The sequence below is a fragment of the Dermacentor andersoni genome, chromosome 3 (genome assembly GCF_023375885.2).
Source record: "Dermacentor andersoni chromosome 3, qqDerAnde1_hic_scaffold, whole genome shotgun sequence".
Taxonomy (NCBI): Eukaryota; Metazoa; Arthropoda; class Arachnida; order Ixodida; family Ixodidae; genus Dermacentor; species Dermacentor andersoni.
Window position 1 is genome coordinate 7,472,437 of NC_092816.1, and position 23,703 is coordinate 7,496,139.

A 23,703-nucleotide genomic window follows, 5' to 3' on the forward strand; every position below is an offset into this window, starting at 1 on the left:
AGGCCACGTATTTGTTTGGACCATTACACACATGGCCATGTTTGGCAAGGGACACAATGAATTCAGTGGTGGTACCATGGCATACCCCCCACAGGGTGCACAAAACTTCCCACACCCTCCAGAAATCAGTTGTAATAAAGCCAAATGGCCCAAACCAAAGGAATTTCTTAATGTTCCATCTGAAGAATTGTAAAAGCGAAGCTGCACAAGTACAAGGTTCAGAGAGCTTATAGACTCAGAGAGCACATGAAAAGGAGACCAAGGTCATAAGATGCAAGGACTTGCTCAAACACTTCGGCAGCACACCACGCTAATGCAGCATACTCTTCACAGACGAGGCCGTGTTCAGTATCAATTAGCTTTCAACCACCACACGATAGGGTATATTGACAGGAAGCCTCAAAAGAAGCAAACATCATAGGAAGGATTGCCTCGAGTTCCTTACCCTTAATCAGTGACAGTTTACTTGTTTGTTTGGTTGGTTGGTTTTTTGTACCCTCAGGGCCAGTGGCATTACAGAGAGGAGTGGGGAATAAGTTGTGTATAAATTATGCACAACAGCATCAGCAAACAACCAAAATATACTAGTATAATTACACTAGTAATACTTGTATGGAGCTAGTTGGTGCATGTTTCCAGAAGAAGGTTGTAGCGCCGAAAAGGTCAACACATAGCAAGCGAAGCGGGACAGGCACAACTTCCAACTGTTTATTCACCACGTATGCGAATGAATATAAGGACAAATCAAGATAGGTAGCAAGAACCACACATGCGCGTGAGGCTTTTTTTTTTTACAAAAAAAGTGGATAGAAGGTAGGTGAGGCACGCACGTATCTCACGCCCGTGTATCTAAAAAAGCAGTTTCATTCTTATAAATGGAGGTAGATTGATAGATTGATTGTGTTAGCGCCCCATCTATCTCCATTTGTAAGAATGAAACTGCTTGTTTAGATACACGGGCGTGAGATACGTGTGTGCCTCACCTATCTTTTACCCGCTTTTTTTTTGTAAAAAAAAACCCTCGCGCATGTTTAGTTCTTGCTACCTTTTTTGTTTTGTCCTCATATTCATTCGTATACGCGGTGAATAAACAGTTAGAAGTTGCGCCTGTCCCGTTTCGCTTGCTACGTGTTGTCTTTTTCGGCGCTACAACCCTCTTCTGGAAATAATTACACTAATTTGGTGTATCACAAATCAGAGTACATGATTATTATTTCTAATTATGTAAACTGCATAATTAAACGTACGTAGATTCATAAACCAAGGTGCATAAGAGATGTAAATAATCAGAGTGCACAGTTCACAGTAAGATCATTCAAACAATAGTTATGAACGCAGAGAAAACAAGAATGCCCAAAACAAAATGTCACATAATGTTTCTTTAAAATGGTTAGCACCACTTATGGAGGCAACAGTTAAGGGAAGGTGATCCCACTCTCCAGATGCAGACAAATGAGTTTAAGAAGGAGAGGATCTATAAGACGAAATACTAACTTTGTGTTGCTAGTCAAGCCACGATGATATGTAATGTGGTGCCAAAAGGCGCTCATTTCGTAGTACCAGACGATGATATATCTTATGAAAAAGAGAGAGCTACAAGTGTTTACGCCGTGATGCTAAGGGTGCTAATTGTAGGTCAGACTTCATTGTAGTGATGCTGGTTGTCCTGTTATAATTGGAGAATACGAGTCATGTGGAATTCTACAGCATTTCTACTGAATAAATTAAGTTATTCTGACTAGCATCCCAAACTGAGGCGGCATATTCGAGTTTAGGCCGGATAAGTGTTTTATAGAGTATCACTTTGAGAGACTGCGGGAGACATGAAAAATAGTGTCAGAGGTAGCCTAACATTATGTTACCGTTGCTTATTACATGTGCAATGTGTGTCTTCCAGGTAAGGTCAGATGAGACATGAACAGTAAGGTATTTATAGGATGAAACACAATCGAGTGCAATGTTATAGATGTAATAGGCTGGTAGGGTGTTATTAAGTGTGGATATTTACACTGACTTGCATTTTCTTGTGTTTAGTTCCATGCACCATGTTTTGCACCATGCACTGATAGCATCAAGATCAGATTGAAGAGTGGCTGTATCATGGTTGTTAGTTACTTCTGGAAAAATTACGCAGTCATCAGCAAAGAGATGAATATGAAATGTGGTACGACGAGGCAAGTCATAATTCTAGATTAAAAATAGTAGCAGTCGAAGGACAGAGCCTCACAGCACGCCTGTGTGGGGATGCGCGACTCTCATGCATCCCCTGATGCGTTGCTTTCTCGTATAGCTTCTGTCTCCTATAATCCGGGTTCGCCACGGCGGCAGTCGGTGTGGTTGAAGCACAGTAGGAGAGATGGCGCGAGTGTTGCGCTGCTAACGCCGCCTCACGGCGGGGTTACTTGGGTGCGGAAAGAAGAAGGCGCTTGCTCTTTGGCTGCGGGTCGGCAAGCGCCGCGAATGTTCCGCGCCGTGACTATGTTTACTTGTGCGCAGACGACATTTCAGTCATCGAGTTTGCAAGCCTTCTGCTCAATTGCCATCTTGTTTGGACCGCAATGTAGCCTGCATCGTTTCTTACTTCGATTCTGTCTTCGCGAGGCTGCCTTCTTTGACACCTTCGTCATAACTGGAACGAGACTAAAGATAGCCGCTGTCCGCTTATCCGTTTACTTTGCCATCTAGGCGAGTATTTGGAACACAGCCCATAAATGGCGGATGAATAAAACCTTTATTTGCAAAACTGCATTGCTTCAATGACGTATGGGGTTCATGGGGCAGCATTCCGGAGGCAGTTTCACTGAGGTACTGAGGCCCGGTCGAGTCAGTCCGATGAGGTCAGTGCGGTATTCCGATGCAGATAGCTGGCGGAGTGTCTGCGTTTCCAGAGATAGATGAGGCGGTGGTGAGACCCACTCCACGCATTTGATGACACCATGCTTTCTACGGTGGACTCCTCTCTTGTATTGTGCGTGGCGGGATAGTCCCAAAGCGCCGATCCATGCTTTTGCGAGACCGTCTCGTGAGGCCTCGTGCGAACGCGCCACCGTTCGCGTGACCGTACGCGCAAACATATTTGCTCGTTATCCGGTCGCGGTGAGTCAGACTTCCTAGATTTGTCGCGCACCCATCGGCATGTTTTGCGGATAGCAACTCGGCTAGCAGGCATTAGTCTATGAAAGGTGCAATAAATGCCCTTGTGATTGTTTGCACTACTGTGTTGTCGTTCCTTTGTCCCAAGAGCACGGGTGAGAAGCCCACATCTGGCGCCCAACGTGGGGCTCGAACCCACGACCCTGATATTTAAGAGTCTCATGCTCTACCGACTGAGAGATGTGGGCTTCTCACCCGTGCTCTTGGGACAAAGGAACGACAACACAGTAGTGCAAACAATCACAAGGGCATTTATTGCACCTTTCATAGACTAATGCCTGCTAGCTGAGTTGCTATCCGCAACACATGCCAATGGGTGCACGACAAATCTAGGAAGTCCGACTCACTGCGACCGGATAACGAGTGAATATGTTCACCCCATGCTGGATTCCAACGCCTGGTCGTTCGCGCGTACGGTCACGCGAATGGTGGCGCGTTCGCACGAGGCCTCACGAGATGGTCTCGCGGAAGCATGGATCAGCGCACGCGCAACACATCCGCGGCGCTTGCCCACCCGCAGCCAAAGAGCAAGCGCCTTCACCTTTCCACGTCCAAGTAACCCCACCGTGAGGCGGCATTAGCAGCGCGACACTCGCGCCATGTCTCGTACTGCGCTTCAACCACACCAACCGCCGCCGCGGCGAAGCCGGATTACAGAAGATGGGGGCTATGCGGGAAAACAACGTATCAGGGGACGCGTAAGAGTCGCACGTCCTCACACCTGAGGAAACCAGATTCGAGAGAGAGTCAACACTGTTAGCAGAAACGAAGTGAGAACGACTATACAGGAAGCACACAAGCCAAGTAAGCAATTGGGGATCAAGGTTAAGCTTATGCAATTTAGCAGATTATGACACACCTTATAAAACACTATAAAAAACCTAGAAATAAACAATCTGCAAGAGAAGAACGATCATGAATGGCATATGACTGATGTGTAAATGATATTAGCTGTGTTTCGCATGAATAAGTTTTGCGAAAGCTATGTTGCGAGTGCAGGAAGAAGGAATTAGATTTGATAGAGTTAGCAAGATTAGAAAAGATATGTTCAAGAAGTTTGCATGAGGTACTACCGAGTGAAACGGAACAATAGTTAAGTGGAGAGTGCCTACTACCTATTTTAAGAAGTGGAATCACTTTTCCTATCTTCCATTCCCCAGGGATAGAACTCGTGTCAAGCATATGTTGAAAGATTTTGGTTAGTATACAGAACTATACTTGCTTGTGCTTTTGAAAAACTTTGGTCAAACCACATCGCATCCAGTAGAAAAAGAAAGTTTCAATTTATTAATTAGATGTTCTACACTGCACGCAAGTTTCGCTTAGTTGGTTGTTGCCCCGTGTCTTTTCATTTTGCTACCACAATCCTATGCATGCAAACAGAAGTGGCCAGCGACTCCGAAGAGACACGTTTCCGATTGCCTGGCGAAAAAGTCTGACGTATAGAGAGAGAATGAGTGCACAGAGAATCCACCCTGGCAACTTCTCGTGCTCGGCGCTTGTATAGCACTTAACCCTTTGAAGGTTTTTGCCGTACATGTACGGCGGCGGTTTTCTGTCCCGCAAGGTCTTCGCCGTACGGGTACGGTTCCGACCCTCCGTTTGAAATTTCGCGCCATAATGACGATGAACGCTCATTGGGAGGTGCTGCCACCTCTTAGCACTTACAAGATGCGTTTGAAATTGGTGCTACCTTCTTGGGGAGATAAACAGAGCTGATTGCTAGCTTCAGCGCGTCGCTCAGACTGCGGCAACGCCCCTTTGGCAATTTCGGTTTCGCCGAGTGATCGCAACGGAGGCGCGCGAAACGTCATTTTTTTCTTTGTCGGCACTCTCTTACAGGGCGGTAGAAGTTGATTTCTATCTTGATTGGCGCTGCTCTTAGCTTGCTTCAGCGCCGTTCGCGAGGTATTCTCGCTCTCAGTGGCAACGCGCTTTCGCGGTTTCGGTTCCGCCGCGTGATCGCAACGGAGGCGCGCGAAACGTGGTTTTTCTCTTTGTCGGCACGCTCTCGCAAGGGCGGCGGAAGTTGATTTCTATCTTGATTGGCACTGCTCTTAGCTTGTTTATCACCACTTGCTTATCAGCGCCGTTCGCGAGGTATTCTCGCTCTCCGCGGCAACGCGCTTACGCGAGAGGGTGCCTCAGACCTCTGCCCAAGGCAGCCGCACGCAGAGATGGCATGTGTGCGCCAACACAACTCCTCGCTTCAAGAGAACAGACACGCATTTTAGGTGTGCAGACTGCGATAAGGCGCTGTGCGTAGACCCGTGTTTCAAGGAGTACCATGCTCGGAAATACTATTGAACATTTTGCAGTTCTGAGTGATGCTGACACCAAAATACTGCTCCTAATTATTTTTGACTATTTATTCCCGACTTAATACATTTTGTACATTCAAGATCCGCAATAAAATAATTTGACCACCTGGGAAAGTTTTTTTCAAAATAATTCGACCCTCAAAGGGTTAAAACTACAGCGCATCCGTGGGCTCCACATTTTACTAGAACAGTCTCCTTTTCTTTTTTCGATAATCCACCAGGAAGGGAGATCTCGGCTTCACTGCAGCAATTTTTTTTCTCTTATCTGTTTTTATTTCTATGTTATATATTGAAGGCAAGGAAAGCCACCTTCTTCCTTTTTTTCCGCACATGCCACCCTGCAGGTTTTGTTTTCTTTATTTTTTTAAGCATGCCACCCATACGGACAGAGTTGTGTGCTTGTTATCGATAGGCAGGCAAAGCCTGAACCCCTCATGTGGCCTGTGTAGCGCTACACATGGCTTGGGAACACTTGGCGCACCTTTTTCACTGTGTTCTTTAAACCTGTGCATCCCCGGCGGCACCAATTATCCTTTGAAGGTGTGTGTTTGCTCCCGTGTGGAATTGCTTGAAATGCCTTCCTCTCACCACAATCGCGGTTATCCTTCAATGTTTGCTTAGGCTTGTTTTTTTTTCTTTGGTAGGACCCAGGGAACAGGGAGAAGTGACACGTGTCGGTGTGTTATTGTTCCGCAAATGACTGCATACAGCTCACCGCTGCCATTTAAAGAGACGTACGCAATTTTCACAGGGACTCGAAGCTGACAAGCGCGGTCTACAGATGAGGAAAACTTCTCGAGTGGCAATGGGGAGGGAAAGCATACGGAACAAATAAATGAGCTACCATGGGGCGAAAGCAAAAAAAAAATAGACAAGAAAGAAAGGGAGGGTGACATGTAAGGCAGGCAGGCGGAAGAGGCAGGGAGTCTTGTAAGTCTTGTAAAAGGGAAGGCTTGAGGAAAGGCAGAAGAGGAAAGTAATATTAGGGAAGTTGCAGTGTATCAAAAATTTTGGCAGCTGGTGGTCACTGTGAAGGCATGTAAATATTTTAGAACAGTAAAACTTCCCACGGGCTCAATTTTCCACAGGCATATCCGAAATACCTCTGAAGGCCTGCCAGTACAGTTATTCGGCGTATTGGTGCTTGTACTATGACAAGAGACGGCAGGTGCACACATGTGCATTCAAAGAATACATACTTTGTCCTGAGACAGTAGCACCCTTTCTGCGCTTGACCGCGTAACACCCCTCCACTGTGGTGAACCTGATTTTTGGAAACTGGCATTATTCGATGCTTGACCATTGCTGTACTTTCCAGGCTTCGTAGCCGTCCGCGAGGATGACGATGCCAGAATCAGTGCCATTGACGACAGCGGTGAATTCTTTCAATAAAAAAAAATTTACCGACGGTTATGATACTCCTTAATGCGAAATTTCAGTGTGTTTTCGTTTCGCGATATGTTGGCTGGCGCCGACAGTCTGTCTAATGCGACACATTCCAAACTGAGTGAAATGTGGCGCGACTGCCTCGCTAATCGGGAGATCGCGAGAGGCAGTGCGTGGCTAATGCAAGGGCATGATTCCTAGCAGCCGCCGCAGGCAGACCTCCGCCCATGCAGGATTCGGCGAACAGATGACACGCAGAGTGCCTCAATGCATGCATCCTAGCGAATGGAGTGGAGGCAAGTGAGTGCATTGTGGCACCCTAACGATGCACGCTACTCTGGTGCCATCTTGTAGCCATCGTCGCCATTGACCGTCTTGCGCAGCACTACGCCTCACACTTTCGCCATACCCTCCTCCTCCGCTTTCCTCCTTGCGCTCTGCGTTGGCTCTCATCTTTCGCTGTGCTCATTCACTCGGTTACAATGCCCAATGCCAATGCTCACCACAGGAATGGGCACCTAACAGCTGCACTCTAACGAGGCACCGAACAGCAGGAATCTTGGCAGTGAACGTCGAAACAGCTAGGTCTAACATTGTTGCGATGACTACGGCTGTCAGCAGATCTGTGTTCAAGAGCACCATTTTGACATGAGATAACAAAAATGGCAGTGGTGGTGGTTTTGATTAATGCCATTCCAGTTCTGAAGTCGCAACAGAAAGTCTAGAAAACCATATGGCAAAGAGTTTCCGCGTCTGAAATTTCAGACGTACTTGGACATTGCATCCATGGGAGACGTGGCGGTGCTGCCAAGGCATCTGAATTATCTGGCATGTATGAAAAAGTGGTTGTTGACTGTATAGGTCACGTAATGACACAAACTTTCAAGTGCATTTTGTTACTGCAGGTCAGCCAATGACTGCACATTGCTTTCTCAGGTACTGGTGTTTGCCAACATGGTACATAAGCTATTTCTGAAAAGGAAAAATTGTCACCCAACTGACAGTAGCATGAAGCTGCAAAGCATCATTCTGCAAGCCACTATTTCACAAGAATGGCACAAGATGCAGCTCACCTCACAGAGGACGATTCCAAAGGAGAAAAGGTCCACCTTCTCGTCATACAGTTTCCCGGTCATCATCTCGGGTGCCATCCAATATGGGTTACCCACTACTGTGTAACGTTTCTTGCGCTCGGGGCGCTTGCTGGTTGCCCCAGCACCACCGCCTGAGGTACGCTTGGCACCACTGCTGCTCCTGCGGCCAATCCCCGCCACACTGGGGTCACTCATGACACGGGCCAGCCCAAAGTCCGCCACTACAACTGTCCGATCCTGCAGCAAACATGCAACCTTGATGTACTTATCCCGATGTTGTGGTGGCAGGAGTGCTCCCGCATGTTGCACTAGTGGAGAATAAAAGGTGCAATTCTGTAAGCTCAAGGTTGCTAGCTTAATCCAATAAATGAGTTGGACAAGTAACCTTCAGTGAAGAGGAAGACTATGCACATTACTCGTTACCAGAGTCACTGCATCTCATGCTTAAACCTATTCACCAAATAAACTTAGTGGTCCACAACATGTAGACGACATCATGTAAAAACAATGTGAGAAACAGGACAAGGAAGCAGACATAGATGCAGCACTGCCACGTCCTTTCTCTTTGGTTTAATTATAAGGCACGGCTAGTAGGGGACTACGAATTAATTTTGACCACCAGGGGATCTTGTCCACCAGAGGACCACCGTGACCCCAATGCATGGGACATGGGCGTTTTTGCATTTCGCCCCCATCATAATGCAGTAATGCAGCCGCGGCGGCTGGGATTTGATCCCACGACCTCGTGCTTAGCAGCGCAATACCTTAACTGCTAAGCCACCGCGGCAGGTTGTGCAAAACGGTTATTTCAAGCCAAATGGATCAGCCATGAAGTCAACCACCTCCAGTTTATATTTTGAAAAGTATTGGTTAAGGACTACACTTAATGAAATGCATTCGCAAAATATATCTGGCAGGAAAAGAAACGTTTGTCTACCTCAGCACTACTAAAATTTCACTCTACAAGGCAAGACATGGTGTACAATAATATTTTTTTTCTAATTACTCCTAATTTCATGAGTAAATAAACATTTTGGAGGTAAGTCAGGGAAATTGCACTTTGATGCACGCCCCCCCATTGTAGGCTATCATTTTGTTTTTGTGTATATATATTGAATCATGAAGCAGAACATTGGGCAAGTCTGATATTTATAGAACTTTTGCTTTGTTCAATGTCATTTTATTATCTGATATTGGCAGTATTAAACATATATACCTAGATAAGGGTGCTTTGTCATGCAACAAACATTGTAGCAGAAAAAAAACAGCCCTGAATTTGAGAAAATGGCACTTTTGCTGTGTTTTCGGCTCTATATGGCACAATGTTCTGGGCCATGTAAAAATATCAGTGATATCTGATATTGGCAGTATTAAACATATATACCTAGATAAGGGTGCTTTGTCATGCAACAAACATTGTAGCAGAAAAAAAACAGCCCTGAATTTGAGAAAATGGCACTTTTGCTGTGTTTTCGGCTCTATATGGCACAATGTTCTGGGCCATGTAAAAATATCAGTGATAGATGATTACACAGCAGGGCTCGTGATAACTTGTTCAAAGGAGTTCAGTTACAGTATTTTTTTAAGCAATCATAAGATTTTTAAAGTTGGGTCACTGCTCAGTCCCACTAGTCATTTCACTGCAGTACATCTTCACTGCAATGCACACTTTAGTCTGGTGTCAGGAAGTGGCAGCATTTCTTTCTAGACAAAATCGCTTAGGAGCGCTGGGCATGCAGCTTTCGCTGCACTGCAACATAGTTCTTTCTATTGCGTTTTCCAACTAGCTCTGCCCACTTGGAGTAGAAATTTATGTTGTATATGAGCATTACTTCAAGGGAATTGGCCTTTTTCAGCAATGCAAGAAACCTACTTCCTCGTGGCAGATTTAGTTTATGCCTCATAGCTGCTTTTAGATACGGACCCTTTTCCTGGCATCCTGTAAGTTCACCAGACCACATCGAATCGCCGCTGCACCCAATTAAGGTGCGCAGAAGCGCATCTAACACGTTCCCGGACCTGTCAGACAAGTGGGCGACCCCAACTCAAGGGGTCGCACGTCCAGACAAGTTGGCAATCGCCACCTTGTGCGCCGCACATGGAGCTATTGTCCCACTGCTTGACTCTTCTCGAAAGTGCAACAGGAGCCTGGCACAGTTCCAGGTAGTTGATCCTGATCCAGAGCAAAGCTGCTTTATAGCTCTGAAAGCTCGTTCGAAAACAACCCATCTCCTCCAGCTGAGCGCTTTCAGACGGGGATGCAACACCAAGGCAACACCGGCTGTAAGTCACCGTGAAGCCCTCAGAGCCACACCATCTGCCGATTATGATGGCAGTTGCAGACCAGAAGGCAATACCGGTGGCAAGTCATCTCTCGAACAGTGGCGCCCTTGGAGCGACCTCCTGACCCGAATGTGACTGCACTTGCACGGGCGCCTACCATTGGCCGAAAATGACGACACTTAAGCGGGCTCGACGATTAGCCAAAAATGACATGACCCCGAGACACCGAAGGGGTTAAAAGCCAGAGACAGGGAGCAGAGAGAAGCATTCCTTCATTCATTCATTTCTTTCAAGCTTCTTGACACGGGCCGCAGCGTCCAACTTGCTGCCGGCCATCAATGACTTTATTACTGTTAATTTCTTTGTATTCTTACGGTAAATAATGTAAATAAACCTCCAGTTTTCATTTCAAAATCCTCCTCAATGTCGGCCAACTCCCGCACTCAACAGCAAGATCCAATAACTGGTGGACAGCGGTGGGATTGTCCTCCAGATCCAATACTGCCCAATAGTGGCCAACGAAGACATTTTAATAACACGGAGTTTTAATAGTGTTTAAAAGTTTTGACCTGGAGGCTTACGAAAAGGGTTCTACTTAAATTGAGGACGACGCAATGAGCTATGGAAAGAAGAATGATGAGTGTAACGTTAAGGGATAAGAAAAGAGCAGATTGGGTGAGGGAACAAACACAAGTTAATGACATCTTAGTTGAAATCAAGAAAAATAAATGGGCATGGGCAGGACATGTAATGAGGAGGGAAGAGAACCGATGGCCAGGGGTTACGGACTGGATTCCAAAGGAAGGGAAGCATAGCAGGGGGCGGCAGAAAGTTAGATGGGCGGATGAGATTAAGAAGTTTGCAGGGACGACATGGCCACAATTAGTACATGACCAGGGTAGTTGGAGAAGTATGGGAGAGACCTTTGCCCTGCAGTGGGCGTAACCAGGCTGGTGATGATGATGATGATGATGATGGTGATGATGATGAATGCATTAGTGCAGCAGTCATGGCAGCTCTGCGCTTTAGATCTGCAATATGTTCAGCCCCATCCTTCATTCACGGTGTCTGTAGGTATAGTTGCCCCGTGTGTGACAGCACAAGCCAGTAGATTAGTTACACTAATTAATATATTCTGTAATAAAGATGCATTTCTATTGGCTACAATGCAGCCACTATGCAGCATCAACTCATGTGAAAAGAAAAAAAAAATACTGCTCTGCGACAAGCGTACAAGATGCTTTATGTACGGCAAGCCCTGCATATATACAGCCATACTGCAGTAGAAGCTTGCACTGTCTTTCAAAAGCATGCACAGGCTAAGCAAATCTGCGTTGAGCCACAAGCCAGTGCTGCACATAATTTATGAATGAATTCCTTTATTATGGAGACTGAAAACAATATTCCTGTGCACGTAAGCTGACATACAGTGCTGCAAAGAGCCTAATAACTTTGTGGGGAACCAATTTACACAAATTTGCAACTTTGTACTTTAATCTGTCATTTTCTATGACCTTACTCACTAAAGTGAAAAATTCCCCGGCTACCTATTCCAGGTTTTCCAGGTCGCTAGACACCCTGGCTCATTATGCAAGTAAATATGGTAACCTTTCTACAGTAAAGCAAATTGGGAGGGTGGAAGTCAATCATGGTTGTAAGAAAGCACTACACAAATGAAGGCAGAATGCAAAAAAGAGAGGACATATGTACAGCCGTACCTTGCCCAGTTTTCAGTTCTAATGGGCATTGTGACTTTGTTGGCATGAGGTCATAATGCAACATTTAATCTAATTCTCCAGCTCCAAGTGTGGGTGTACAGTGACATTGCTGGCACAGTGCAGGTTGTCAGTGCTAATGCACTGCCTGGGCCGTGTCACACGGCCTCGACATTATCACACTGGGCCAAGCACACAGCCTTCGCACTTTTTGGTACAGTGGAAATAAAGTTAAAAGCTAGCTTTCTATGTGCACTTCAAAGTGCCCCTTTCCAAGTGCCAGTGAAGTGTCTGCTTTCTGGTATGACCCTAGACCATATCTTGTGCAACAATGACAATGTATTTTCTAGTGTAAAGGTGCAAGCCTCACCGACTACTCCCATATCTTTTTTTTTTTTGCACGCCACAGAAAATAACATTGCTAAAAACAATTGTACAGCAAGAGGCAGAATTAATTACACAAACAGGAATTAAGAAGATGGAATTTGATAAAGTATTGAAGAGGGACACTCAGACTGACTGTGCAAACGGCATAAATGCTTTGATGCACACATTATCTGATTGTACCATATATAGGAGCAGCAACTACAAAAAACGATGGACTTACAGCTATAAAGGAAAAGGATTGGTGGTAACAAAAACAGAAAATAACAGTTATCTGCAACATTTTTTAATTTCATGCAAGAACGAATTCTTTCAAAACATACTGCCAACTTCATGTGAGATCATAGCACGAGAGACACACACATAATTATTTCAGTACAGAAAACTATGACAGGAAAGCAAAGAATTCTTAGTTCAACATTGTCAGCAAAGTGAACAGTAAAATCACTGGAACACCTCCATTGTTGATGTCATAGAGCTACCAGCACCCTCCTTTGCTTTGTTGTTAATGGATCCCATTTCCTTTCATGAAGACACAAACGTTTTGAGACATTCACTGCAGAGAACTGGCCTACAGAAATAAGGGTGCCACAGCTTGTCAGCTTCATCTTGCAAAGCACTGCTTGTTACAGGAGAGCTAAGCCTGCTAACTATGAACAGCAACATACACAAGAAACTAATACAGTAAAAGCCTGTTAATTCACCCATCATTAATTTGAAACTAACTGGCACAGTCCAGCCAAGCTCCACACAATTCCACGTATTAAAAAGCTTGTAATTTCACATGCAAATTGGATCTGTCGTGGATAATTCTAACTGTGCGCCACCGAGGTAGGCTCCTGGCTCGCACTGGCAGTCACTTTCCCAGCTAAACAACAAGTGGCATGATGTGCTTATCACCATTGTAATCATCGATCCATGCCTCAGCAACAGCCCCCTTGGATCTTAGGGGCTATGCTTTTATGGACTGCATGCTCCAGAAAAGACTAAAGGAGCCAGAAACATGTCATGGCAGCCATGCTCTCACGTTTGTTTTTCAGGTTAGTTGCACTGACATCGACACTGGGCCATGTGGCCAGCGAGGCGATGCGTCGAGAAACTCGCCAGTTGCAAAGGTTGAGCAGCTGCAATAAGCTGCACTGTTTTTCATCATCTTTGTAGTGTCAGTGCCCCATTATGTCTGTTGTGGTTGCACGTGCCGCCATGTCTTCGTCACGTGGAAAGCACTGGAGCTAGTGGACCTGTCGACAACGATCGTGTTCCTGTTCAGAGCTCAGATCTGGTAACAACAATGTGAGAGTGCGTGACAAGAGGTACCATTTGTGCCTTCTACTGGCACGCTTGCATTATGAGCGAGAATACGCGCTATGTGTTTATTTGAACACATCCAGAACAAAGTCTTGCTGATAATGCGAGTAGGCCAGTGGGAGGCGCGGATGGTATCTTTATCCACACACTAACACATTGTTAGCATATCTGAGGCCTACACATGAGGTGTTGGGCAAGACGGACTTTGTAGACTATGTAAGTGTCGACAGCTACACTATGGTCTGCGGTACCATCACAGACAATGACATTATCACCCAAGTAGTCAGTGATTACCATGTAGTGGAAGATAATGCAGAAGAGCAAGCACCGGGGTGACTTTTGTTATCGCAGGTGACAGAAGGACTGAATTGCACACGGTTGTTCTTCAATTTTGAAGAAGATGAGGAAAGCGCTTTCCGACACATTCGAGCTCTTGAAGATAAGCTTATAGCAATCGCTTTCAAAGAAAGAAAACCGAAAATGATCACAAATTTCTTACATAAATAAAAGGTGGTGCTTTCAGAGGTGCTCCCACTCCTTTAATTGAATACAGCAATGTGTTCATAATAATAATAATAATAATAATAATAATAATAATAATAATAATTTATTTTCTCTTAAGGACCCCTCTCGTTACTATATAAGGGAGGGGGGTTACAGAAGATAAGAATAGAAACAAAGATACGGTTACAATTTCCTACAAAACCCAGCCTGTGGATTCGTGTGAGAACAGAAAAGAAAAAGACCAAGAGGCACACTAAATACAATGCAAAAGCAAATCAGCAGAACAGTCACAATGTAAAACAGCAATCACAAAAGAACGAAAACACAGTAAAGTCAATATAAGGTTACGGTTTAGGGTGATCAGTAAGCAGCTGTTTGAAGATAATGGGGTTACGTTCGTTGACAACTCTATCTGGTAGATTGTTCCACTCTATGATGGCGCTAGGCAAAAATGGCTTCTTAAAGGAAAATATTGAACCATGCAAGCGCTGGATGCTGCAAGAGTTAAAAAGGTGACAAGATGTACGGGTTGCCAAGATTAGAAGCTTTCCATGTAGTTAAGGGAAGTTATAATATAGTCGGTGGAAACGGCACAGCTTTGCAATTTTCCGATGGAACACCAGTGGTTCGAGTCCTAGGGATGATTTAATCGCACTAACACTTTCTTCACAGCTGTACCTAGAATTGATTAATTTAGCGGTGCGATTTTGTATTGATTCTAATATGTTAAGTAAGCTTTGTGCGGGCTCCAAATAGTTGGGGCATATTTGTGTTTGCTTTGAATGAAAGTTTCATAGGCTAGTTTTCTTGTGGATGAGGGGCACAGCACAAGGGAACATAACAAAGTGATTTAGTGGCGTCGGTAGCCAATTTTGTGATATGGTTGGCCCAGGTCAACTTGCTCTTAGTAGTGATACCGAGATAACGATATGATTCAACAGTGGATAGGGCTGTCGAGTTTAAAAAGTATGTGTGATCCTTGTTAGAGTGTTTGCGGGATACCTGCATAACTTTACATTTGGAGATGTTCCATTTCACTAAAGAATTGGAACACCAGGTTTCTATTAAGTGTGAGTCTTTTTGGAGCATTGTATGGTCGGTTGGGTCCGTAATGCGACAATTATGCAGTCATCTGCAAAAATTCGGATATAGGATGAAATGCCATTAGGAAGGTCGTTTATGAAGATGAGAAAGAGAATGGTACCGAGGATGGACCCCTGTGGTACTCCGGAAATGACTCTGAAGTACCACACTTTTGTTAGATTGAATTTTGTTTATTTCGCATTTGGTGAACACTCCATGAAATTCAAATTAACAAGCTTTTGCTGTGCATTCAGTGTTGCAATATGTCAGAGCCTGTGATAAGCCATCTTAGTTCTTCGTGAATTGGTTGCATGTCTGCTGCAAAACCAACGCAAGGGAAAAGAGCTACAGTGACCACTGAAAACCACTGGAGAAAAGCAGTTGCTTTAGCAATGCAATCACCGTTTAAGGTAAGTTTCAGTTTGCTCTTGCAGCACTGAGTGAAGCCCTGTTATTTATGGTCTAAAGAGATAATACAGTAAAACCTCAATAATTTGACCTTGGGTTATTTGAAAATTCAGTTAATTTGTAGAATTTGTGCAGTCCCGTAATTTGGAATCATACTGCATATCTTGCAGAGCCCGCACACATCTATCCGATTAATCTGTAGTTTCCAATTATGGCCTCTGAGACCAACATGCCCCTACGCTATTCTGGCTTCATATGTCTCGGAGGCGGTGTCGGAAACATGCGGCAATGTTTCTGGCTCCTGCAGTTGCTTCTATTTAGTAACGTTGACTGCTTCTGGCGCTTACAGTACGTAAATGCGTGGCCTTCGAGAGAGTCATCACAGGGGCTGCAATTCGCACACCACTGACTGAGCAAGTGCTCTATTCCACAATGTGGGCACTGATTTATTTATTTATTTATTTCATATACCTCACAGGCTCCAGAAGGAGTATTGCGTGAGGGGGGCGGTACAGATAACAATTGCGGAGCAAAAACATAGTTTTTATTACATAGATATGAACAAAACGAGAATCAAGTAATAAACAAAGAAAGCGAAGTAAACAAAGATAAAAAGCAAGGAAAGTAAACGAACAGGTGTTAGCTTTTCAGTATACAGTAAAGCAAACAACCTTAGCCATATAGCCATATAGCTGTGTGATAAGCCATATAGCTGTGTGAAGTGCCTATGTTCTGTGGCGGTGTGCGTCAATTTTACGTGTTTCCACCCACTATAGAGAGACGAGTGAGAACGTCATCATCATAAATAAATGTAACACTTTTGCTTCTCTGTTTGTTTGTTTTTTCCATCTGCATCGCATGTCATGTATTGTCATATTTTCTCCACTGCTGGTGTGTTGTGTGCATACGATTCCCAACTGCAAGAAAAATCTCACCTATGTGAGCATTTAAGCTAGTGTACGGACTAGGCCAACTAGTTGAACACAGAAGCAGACATGTAGATAATGTATAAGTGCAAGGCGAATTTGATTGCAGTGTGCCATTAGGCAATGGCAGAGATGATTATGAGCTCACTCATGTGCCTGCTTTAGCGACAGTAGTGGTAGCGGTCTTGACTGAGATGCTGTGCATGATTACTGGGCTAGAGAGTGTGACAGTTGGTGCAGCAAACTACCGTACCAAGCAATCCCACATCAATGATTACTTCATATAGTCCTGCTACACAGACACTAAACGTGACATGCTTTTGTCGCACAGTGTTGCACTTCTTTTCCTTAGCTTCTTTTCTTCTTTTTGGGTAATTTGCAAACCAGCTTAATCTGAAGATTTTTCGCAGTCCAGCAGACTTCAAATTAACAAGGCTTCCTTCAGAATTATTCTTGACAAAATTACTTTATATAAAAACAAAAATGTGTTGACGTACAGATAGTGCCACTGAATATACGAAATTTCAACAAATTTCATCGCAGTGCAAGTGTTAACTTGCACTCCAATGGAACCTGTGCTTTCACCCTTAAGGTAAAAGCACAACTGCATGGAGGGCACCTGGAAGAAGGATGCTGCCAGGCAGAAAGCCAGTAAGAGCCAGCCTTCTTCAAACTGCCATGCACATTGCAAAGCTATCCAGTTTAATACAATCATGATATACCATATTTGCATGTAAATAATACAACCACAAATATAACATGAGGGGGGACTTTGGTCTCTGAAAAAAACAATTCTTAGAAATCATAACCCTAATGCACCAAGCAATGCCATTAAGAAACAGGAAACACACATAAAAGTGCATCCTCAAAGAGCTTTATTTATTGTTGCTGCAAACTTCCATTGCAAAATAAAGTAGGTAGAGGATTGCACGCACAATTTAAGGCCCAACCACACGTAGCACAGGATATGCACACCACAGCCGCGGCCTTATCGTTGAGTGTCTGCCTCAGCTACGGGAGGTAGTGGGTTCAAAGCCATATGGTTGTCAGTTACCCACCGGTTAACCAAGTGGGCCAGATGTCCCCCAGTTTGACACTCGGCTTTTCACAGGGGTGAATCGCTCTGGGAAAGGAGCCCATCAGCAATCAAACCCTGGGGGCACAAGGGGCAACAATTTCCTAAGTGGCACCCCAAATACACCTATTGAGGTGGGGATGCTTTTGGCTTGGGACAAACATCCCTTTCCAAGCGTCAAGGTCCCATAATGGCCGAGCACCAGAGCAACAGGCCAGAAGCATGCTTGTGCCTATTTTACCAGTAAGTACCCAATGACAATGACACCATATCTACTTGCAACTTTTTTAAGCCTGTGCGATACTGAATGAATGTAAGGAGTAGCCACTACTCTTTTCCTGCTATTACTGCTTTCTGTAATCAGGTCCGTCCCCCTCGAAATCCCCTTTTTAGGCCTTCGGCCACAGTGGCCACTGCTACGCTAGGATAACCTGCTTCGAATAGGCGCCAGACCAGCGCATTAAAACTGGCGCTCATTTTGTGCATGCAGGATCTGGTGAGAGAAGACTTAAGGCACGACATGGCAATTCCGTTTTTTACTACTTTGGAATGCTTGGATTGAAAGTTAACAATGGCTTCGAAGATATAGGGGAGTACTGAACAACTCACGTCATTTTGTTGAAAGACCAAGGAAATGTCTAGAAACTGTATTACGCATCTCTGAGGAAATTCCTTGGCAAACTTTAATCCTCCTCAATTAAGTTTAAATTGCTCACTTACTGAGGTAGCAGCAGAATCAAATTCGTCCCTATTGCAGAAAATCAGGTAATCATCAACGTAACGAAATACCTTAATAACTCAATTGCCCAAGGCCTTGGCTAAGCAGCTGTCAATCTAGCTCAGGTAAGTATCACTAACAATAGGGGCAACCTTTGAACCAATACAAATTCCTGGTTTCTGCAGAAACATGCCATCTCTCCACCCAACCAGCGTCAACTTTAATTGCACTGAAAGAATTTCTAGAAAAGCACCCGTGGAAACACCGCATCTGTCTATAAAAGCCGATTCTTGCGTTTGTTCTTAATGCACTCATTTACGGAGTTTAACAACCTGTCATGTGACAAGGAGTAATACAAGTCTTCGATATCCATACTAAAAGCTGTACAATCACCAGGATTTTCCTCTGTGAAAAATTTAACTAATGCCTGAGAATTACGTAAGCAAAAGGGGTCTGAAAAAACTAGTGAAGCTAAGCAGCTCTGTAGGTAACTAGCCACACAGACCTGCCATGTCTCTTTCTCTGACACTAATAGCACGAAAAGGAATCTCTTGCTTATGGGTCTTCGCCGAGAAAAACATTTCTAAGGTGAGTGATTTTGCTTTCTTGACATTAGAGACAATCCTATCTAAATTAGGTCTTCACCGCACGTTGCTTAACGGCCAAAGGCTTGAGTTTTACTGGCTGAAAATTCATTTCTATGGCTGATATCGCTTTTACTGAAAACATGTCATCTGGCATAATTACGAAAAAAACCTTTTTTGTCTGATATTACTGGTCTAAGTTTATGCTCTACAAGGTAATTAACCAACGATCGGACAGAGTTAGACGTCTTAATACGAATATTCGATTGTTGAATGCTTGCAATGCACTTTGAAATACAGCGCGAGTGTTCCTAATCCGCGACAGACCTGATTATGCAGCACGGTAGGCTTAAAACGTCAACAGGTTTTATGTTAGGCTTAAAACAGTGTCTAGGACCTAAAGCAAGGGTTTTGCAATGAGTATCACTTATAAAAGCGTCTCCGAGAACCAGTACGTTATTTGACAGTGAATTATTAGAGAAGGATTTCCTCTTACTTCGTTGAAGCTTTGCTGATACTTACTGATTACTTACAAAAGTGCATTTCGAGGGGGACGGAAATGATTACAGAAAGCAGTAATAGCAAGAAAAGAGTAGTGGCTATTCCTTACATTCATTCAGTATCGCACAGGCTTAAAATAGTTGCAAGTAGATATGGTGTTAATGTGCAAAAAAGGTGAGGCATGCAGACAGGACACAAGAGTAGAGAAGTGGACAACACGAACGCCTTCTCTACTCTTGTGTCCTGTCTGCACACCTCACCTTTTTTGCATAATAAATCCTTACCAACTAGCTCAGCTTTCTGTCATTCTAAATAGTGTTAATGTTGTTTTTACTGCTCCCGATAAGCTAGGTAACATATGCACTGCCGTGCAGAGAAAAAAGGAGCAGGGGAAAGGCAAAAAAGAACAGATCTTTGTGCAGTGAAGCATATCACGAACAACAATTTTACTGACTGTCGTCTGGGTGTAGTATATAAAGTTCCATTTAGCTGTGGCCATTTCTACGTAGGGCAAACGGGGGCAGTGTATCAATCAGAGGCTAATGAAACATAAAAGGTCGTTAACTGGGGGATCGTCTTCTAATCTTTTCTTACAATGCCAAGACTGCCAAGATTGTAACTGCACACCTGAGTTAGATAAATGCACAATATAGTACAGGCACAGGAATGAAGGTACGCGTCTTATGGTTGAGGCATGGCATATCAATAATGGTGGAAGTGCATGCGCGAGTCAGCCTTCGATTACCTTACATAAGGAAGTGATCAAATGCCTTAACAGTTACCTCTCACATAGACCAGCACGCGTACCTGATTGACACGCGGTGCTACCATTTCAGAGCATGTGCAGATGAGTTTTGTGTCTTCTTTCTTTTTTCGCCTCAGTGCTTCCTTCAGTTGATAGTTGGCGTTCGTATTGTCCACCTCTCTTCTCTTGTGCCCGTGTCTGCATGCCTTATCCTTTCTTTGCATTAAGAATAGCAGAATAACCGCAGGCTATTAATTAGGTAACGACACCGCTGAGCAGACACAAAAACCAGCATTATCAATTACACAGCTGACAGTGCCATCAATACCGTGGAACATTTTTTCCTACAGCATGAGGGAACTGAATGAACCCTCGAGTTTTTTGCACAGTGGTGGCAAACAACAAAACACAAAATTAAAGCTGTTCACTGCAGTGCCCGAGAGAGACATGAATATGGCAATATTCAACACTTGGCTACATGCTGCCCATTGACTTGCATGCTGCCTTCTATGATCAGTGCAGAGAATCAAAGAAAACCCCTTGTGTCTAACACTACACATACGTCTTATAAAGGTTATAAACAGGGATAAAGTGCCTCAGAATGGCTGGCCAGTGTTCAACAAGTCAAAGGTGGCCTCGTCATCCTCAGCAGGTTGGTTTTAACAAGTTAGTAGAGTGACGTCGTGTGCGGTCATCGTCAGTGGAGGCTGGCTGTAAAGCACGAAACTGAAAAGAAAAAGAGCGTTGTCGTTTGATGTCTCTAGGCATGGTTTCTAAGATGAGGGGACAAGAGCACGAGAGAGGGAAGGCAGCAGAAAGAAAAAGAGAGAAAGACATAGGAGGCTGGGACGTTAGGGGAGCAAGAGGTTAGGGAGCCTTCGTAGGTGTCGTAGGCAGTGTGCGTTTGTGGTTTTAGAAGAGGCAGTCAGCTGGTAAGTGTGCAAGTAACAAAAAGACATGAGATGAAAGAATGACTTGTGTTTCAGTAGCGTAGCAGCAATTCGTCAAGTAATTTTTAAGGTGTTAAGATGGCGACACGGAGTCTGGGGGCAATGGATAGCGTAGTTGGAAAGTAGCAGTTTGGTCTTTCAAGGAACATTAGCCTCAGTAGTTCGGCGTAGGCATTGTCACAGCAGTATACACAAGTGGCACAACCCTGTGTGGTAGAGGCACTGTAAAAGGTATCCTGGTGTCTGGAACGTTGGAATGTGCCTGGGTCTTTAAAGGAAAAAAAGAAGGAAAAAGAGGGGGGGGAATTAAATAAAAATACCAGGAGGAAAGAAAAAATATGGAAGAGCAAATAGGAGTGTGACAGCAGAAAAACAGGAGAAGTGGGGAGTACATAATAAAAGGGGTTACACGGTTGATACATGCATAAAATCATGGAAGAGAATAATAGATCGACTGTTAGGGGAGAGGCAGGGAAGAACTGGAAGTGGAAGAATAGATGAGGTTTAGAATTAACGTTAGCTGGTGGCATAATGTGTTTTGTGCCTTGGTTAATGATATGAGAGTTCCATGTTCACGCTACAGCTTTTAGTGATTCTTAAGTTTCCACGTGCCAAATTGATCCCCACCAGGTGTAGGCATTTAAACTTGTGTATGAGGTGTGATTCTGTATATTTCCTCTTGCGAGGTGAACGGAAATTTGTTTTTAGTATATAGAGCCTTGCTTCACCGAATATATGGTCATGTTCATTGAAGCGGCTGGCTACTGCTTTAAGTAAATTGTGTTTTGTATCTGCTCAATGGCCGTTGAGCCTTGTATGAATTTGTTCTCCAGTTTCACCTATGTATTGTTTGTTACAAGTGTCCCATTCTAGACAATAGACTACGTTGCTTGATGTGCAGGTGAAACTCAGTTACCCTGTGAAGGTAATCCGGTGCTGTATTTCCTTTACTGTAGTAGTAGACTGAATATGTCTGCATGTAGAGCACCCGGGGAGGCCACAGGGACTGGATGTTGGCTTCCATCTTTGTCCTCAGTTTGGCATGTACAAGAATGTCATTGAAATTAGTGTTGCATTTGTAGGCTACTACTCTAGGCAGGTCGGGAAAGATCTTACAGTCGAACCCGGTTATATTGAAGTCACAAAAAAACACCTATCAGTTCAATATAGAGCATAATTCAATATAAGCCTGCTAAAGAATTGGACGTCATAAAAGCACATAGCATCTATAAACGCACTTTATTGATGAAACTAGCTTAGTTTCACATAAAATAGTCCTGTATTTTTCCGGTTGAGCAACTTTGCTGCTGTGACAGCACGCATTTCTCCACATTGTCTGGAGTCGAAGCAACTGAGGCCGCAACGTTCCACATTCGTGCAGAAGTGCCGGACTAGTGCGAGTGCACCAATCACCTTGGAGGATGTAGGCAAGGGATCATCATTGCTCCCATTTGTGCTCACTTTCACTCATGTTCAGTACTACGCTGGCAATGTAGTCTTCGTTTTCGGGCTCTCCCGTGGTCATGACACCATCATCCACACTCACAAACTCATTGACTGTTCATCCATCAACGGCTTCCGGAAATTCTTACAGCTCACTACAAACTTCTGCAACACCGGCAATGGCCTTGTCGCATTCATCAGAATTTTCAGAGTCATCACTGGGCACGCGGAAGCCAGCACATCTGAAGCAGTTTCAGATGAACCAGTTGTACACAGCTGTTTCGACGTCTTATACACAGCTGTGCCTATGCGTCGGGCACCACAGGAACCGGGTCATTTGTCTGCTTTAGCCCTAATATCCCCCTTGTTCTTCAAGATGGTGCTGAGAGTGCTCCTCTGAATCCTGTACGCTATTGCAACATCTCACTTCACAACGAGTTTGCCTCAACTTATGATTTCGAACTTCATGGCGAAAGGCAAATTCTGCCACTTTGCACTATCCATCATGGCAACACTACGGGAGAAGGCCCACAAGGCGCAAACACAATGAACGAAAAAAGCAGCGAGACTCATACTTGCATGACGAGGGCACAACAGCCTCTGATTGGCTGTTTGAGCAAATGCTACGGGCTGGCCAGGATCATTTATTGCAGGGGCATGTCAACGGCTCGCCTGACGCGGTGCAGTCATGGTAGGGAGAATGGGTGGGTGGAGCCGCGCCACCAGGCTACACCCCTTTTGGGATGTGTTGGCAGGTTTCTCTGCCACTGCCAAGGAAAGCCAACTTCTGGAGGCACTTTTGCACTACTTCACGTTCGATATATCGGGAGACGCTGCTAATTTTATTCGATGTAAATGTAGTTTTCTTACATATATACTCATTGTAACTATACCGTGTTCCGAAATTGTTCAATATAGAAGATAATTCAATGTAAACGGGTTTGATATAGTCGGGTTCGACTGTATTAAGTTTCTGGTTGCTGGTGAGAATTGGGTAGTAGTTACTGAGGATGCCGATTCACGTTTGGGAGTGCCTTTGAGAATTTAGTTGTAAGAAGAGGCGTTATTGTTTTTGTGATTTTAGGGTGGGGTTTTAGAACCTCAGCTCAATCAAGTTTGGTT

The 23,703-nt window shown here is 44.3% G+C and overlaps 1 protein-coding gene across 3 annotated transcripts in view; it reads right to left on the reverse strand.

Moving 5' to 3' along the window:
- Positions 1-23,703, reverse strand: part of LIMK1 (LIM domain kinase 1) — a 147,859-nt gene that overhangs the window by 30,392 nt on the left and 93,764 nt on the right. For all 3 annotated transcript variants that reach the window (XM_050169397.3, XM_055065653.2, XM_055065652.2), the window contains one exon: positions 7,934-8,191. In XM_050169397.3, the coding sequence (XP_050025354.1) occupies positions 7,934-8,191 (258 nt within the window). The remainder of the gene's footprint in view (positions 1-7,933; positions 8,192-23,703) is intronic.